At 39.7% G+C, this 3,455-nt stretch overlaps 1 protein-coding gene across 1 annotated transcript; it reads left to right on the top strand.

Annotated features, from left to right (window-relative positions):
* The first annotated feature begins 230 nt into the window (after positions 1-230).
* On the top strand, positions 231-2,945 carry LOC114748615 (adenosylhomocysteinase-like). The gene is made up of 2 exons (XM_028937053.1): positions 231-893; positions 2,151-2,945. The coding sequence occupies exons 1-2, from the start codon at positions 231-233 to the stop codon at positions 2,943-2,945; spliced, it is 1,458 nt and encodes a 485-aa protein (XP_028792886.1).
* Positions 2,946-3,455: the final 510 nt, after the last annotated feature.

Below are 3,455 nucleotides of genomic sequence, written 5' to 3' on the forward strand. Positions count from 1 at the left end.
CCCAAAACTTGACGGGCAGATGCCAGAACACGCCGACGCGGCACCGTTCCTGAGAAAGATCCCAGAGACCAGGATTCACGCCCCACTTTCAATCTCCACCGTCCATTTCCTTATAAATAGCCCGCTCCTGCTTTATTTTTTCTCCTCCGAGGCTCTATCGATTCCATCCTTTGGACTCTATTCCCCGCGCAGGTTCTTCTTTTCTGGTGGAAACAGCAGCTGCCGCCTCCATGGCGTTCGTCGACGGCCTTTCTCATACCGACATCGTCCGCCTCATAGAAGAGCTTGCCGGGGTCGAGATGGCCGGTCTCGAGACTTGCCTTAAAGAGTTCGTCTCTTTACAGCCTCTGAGCGGCGCCAGAATCACCGTTTCCTGCCACAGGTCTAGTGAAACCGGCGGCCTCACCAAACTCCTAGAAGCTCTCGGAGCCGAAGTTCGCTGGTTTCCCTGTTACATCTTCCCTAGTCAGGATGACGCTGCCGCCGCCGACGCCTCCGACTCTCGGATGGGAAAGAAGGCGGATAAGGGGTATTGGCGGGGTACGGATCGTGCACTTAACTGGGGTCTTTCTGGTGGTCCCGATCTGATTGTTGACTTCGGTGGTGACCTTACCTTCTTGATCCATGAAGGTGTGAAAGCTGAAGAGATTTATGCCAAGACTGGTCAGCTGCCAGACCCGTCTTCTACTGAAAATGCTGAGTTGCGGGCTGTTCTCAGTATCATCGGAGAGGGCTTAAACACTGACCCCAACAGGTACCACAATATGAAGGGGAGCCTCGTTGGTGTCTCTGAAGACAGCGCTGCTGGAGTGGAGAGGCTTTACCAGATGCAAGCTGATGGAACTCTGTCGTTCCCTGCCATCAGTGTCAACGGCTCTGACACCAAGAGGAAGGTAACTATCACCGACAACATGCAGTTTAGTTTTAGAGCTGTCTGAGATTTGAAATTCTGTTAACTTTAGAGCAGCTACAAAGTTGACTTTTGCACGAGTCAATTCTTCAGATCTAATGAGTCTCAGCCTTCGTGAACTTGGGACTAGTAGAAGCCATTTTTTCTGGCAAATGCCGGTCGGTGTTCTTCAATTTTTTGGTTTTTTATTTTTATCATTTTCGCAATTGTTATCTCTTTCGTTGGTTACCCTAATTGTTTTGTTTGACTTTTCAAAAGTAGGGACGGTCTCATAATCTCTTATTTTTAATGTTTCAAACCATTTTATTTAAAGGTTTGATACAAACTTTAGCCTTTCAGGTTGTCTTTATTTCGTTTGTAGTTTCTCAGTTCAAATTATAAGTTTTGGTGTCTTAAACTTTTTTTTTTTCATTTATAACATTGCTCCTTATGATATAAGGAAAATTTAGATTATTTTGTCTTTTAAAGAATTAAATTTTATGATTTAAAATTTGAGAAACTAAAAATTATATTAATTTTATTTAAATATTTAAAATTGTACTTTTTTTTGATAAAAGGAAGTCAATATTAAATTTGTTTTGATGAGCTTTTATTATTATGCAAAAAAAAAAATTCTTGCAATTCCAATGATGTGGTTAATTACGATGTTGGACATTAGATGATCTTCTGTGTAATTTTATTAAAAATTTTTGGATTTGATTATCTTTGTTAGCTTAATTTATATATTATCTCCTCTTTTTAGTATGAGATTCATTTGAGAATATTAAAGAAGAAATTAGTTGAGTGATTTATTTATAACAAAATGCATTTAGCCTTTCCTAAATTATTTTTTTTAGTCATGTGCAGGAAACCTCAACGTTTTGCAATTAGGAAATTTTGGAGAAAAATTATAAATTTAAGAGACATGGTGAATTGGGTTTTTATATTTATGATTGAATTCAATCTCCCAGCTAATTCTTAACGGGAAGTAGTATAAACTTCACAGAATATGGGTAAGTGAAGTTAATTTAAATCATATTTCAATAAATTTGTTGCCCCTTGTTTTGTTCTCAATCATTTATTATACACACACCCATGTATACACACGCACACACGCACGCGCACACACGTAGTTCTTAATAACCATGTTTTAATATATAGAGGATAACCTTTTACGATAGCAAGCTTGGATTTAACATCCTGTCGCTAGTTTTAGAAAACTCAACATTATATCTGGTATGTTGTATGTTTGTGTCAACAGTTCAGTAACTTCCTCATCCGCTCTCTTTTTGTTATCACGGGAGCCACCAACATGACGATTCCTGGCAAAAAAGCCATTGTGTTTGGATTTGAAAATGCCAGCAAGGGATTTGCCAAAGCACTGAAGCAGGCTGGTGCTGACGTGGTTGTGTACGAGGTTGATTCCAACCTAACAGTTCAAGCTCACCTAGAAGGTTTCTCAGTCATTAAGATTCTTGGCGATGGTGTTTTTGAGGAAGACATATTTGTTATCAACGGGGGTAATATCGATGTGTTTAAACACGTAGAGAAGATGAAGAACAACACCATTATTTACTACATGGATACTACATTGGACGATGATAGCGATATCTATGCTGGGCACGAGCAATGCTTCTCGGGCATGACACATATCGTCGTCAATCCTCAAACTGACAAATGGGTCTTTCCTGAGAGAGACAAATGCATCATCGTATACAAAGGTTACCCTAGGTTTGTGTTGTCTTGGTCTTGCACAAGCCATGTGGTTGCTCTGCTTGATTTGTGGAGCAAGAATGGGACTGACGACAAGTACCAGAATAAGGTTCATGTTTTGCCTGAGCATCTTGAAAACAAGGTGTCTGATCTTCACCTTGCCAAGTTTACGGCCGCCAAAGGAGGGGCCGGTCAAGTCGTTGATAAGAAGGGGATATTACTCATGGTTGTTCAAGCTTGTTCGCTTATTCTGGGCTTCATGAAAGCTACCAAAGTTAGCATAGATCTCTCAGTTCCCAAAGTTTCCATAGATATCCCATTTTCTGCTATCTTAGGTAATTAAACGGCGAGAAATAGGTGTTAAAGTGTCATTGATTGGTTATGATCTTAGCTTAGGTGAAATAGGTGTTGAAGTGTCATTGATTGGTTATGATCTTAGTTTGGGTGGTTAAGATCATAAATTAGTTTGGGGTCTACAAAAGAGTCCTAAAATAATGAGTTTTGGTACGTGCGATTGTTTAATCTTACTTGAAGGGGGATTTAACAAGTCCCCGAAAATTTTGAGATTTTTTTGTTATCTTTCAGGAGGAAGGATTTGGTTACCTTAAAAGAGGGTTTATTGAATCTTCATTTATTGAGTGTTAATGACATTTCATTATTTTGTTCTTCTCTCTTGACAGTAGAGACTCTGAATTTCTGTTTTGTGGCAAAAATGTTATTTAGATGATGGGTGGGTGAGAAGAAAATAGAGGGGATTGATTCGCTTTGCATCACAGAGGATACGAGTGAGAAGAGAAGAGGATGTTTCGATACCCTTTTCCTTTAGTTGTTCCTTTAGTTGGCTCTTGGTTCA

The sequence above is a fragment of the Neltuma alba genome, unplaced genomic scaffold (assembly GCF_004799145.2).
Source record: "Neltuma alba isolate B1F8T4 unplaced genomic scaffold, ASM479914v2 tig00005764_pilon, whole genome shotgun sequence".
In the NCBI taxonomy this organism is placed as follows: Eukaryota; Viridiplantae; Streptophyta; class Magnoliopsida; order Fabales; family Fabaceae; genus Neltuma; species Neltuma alba.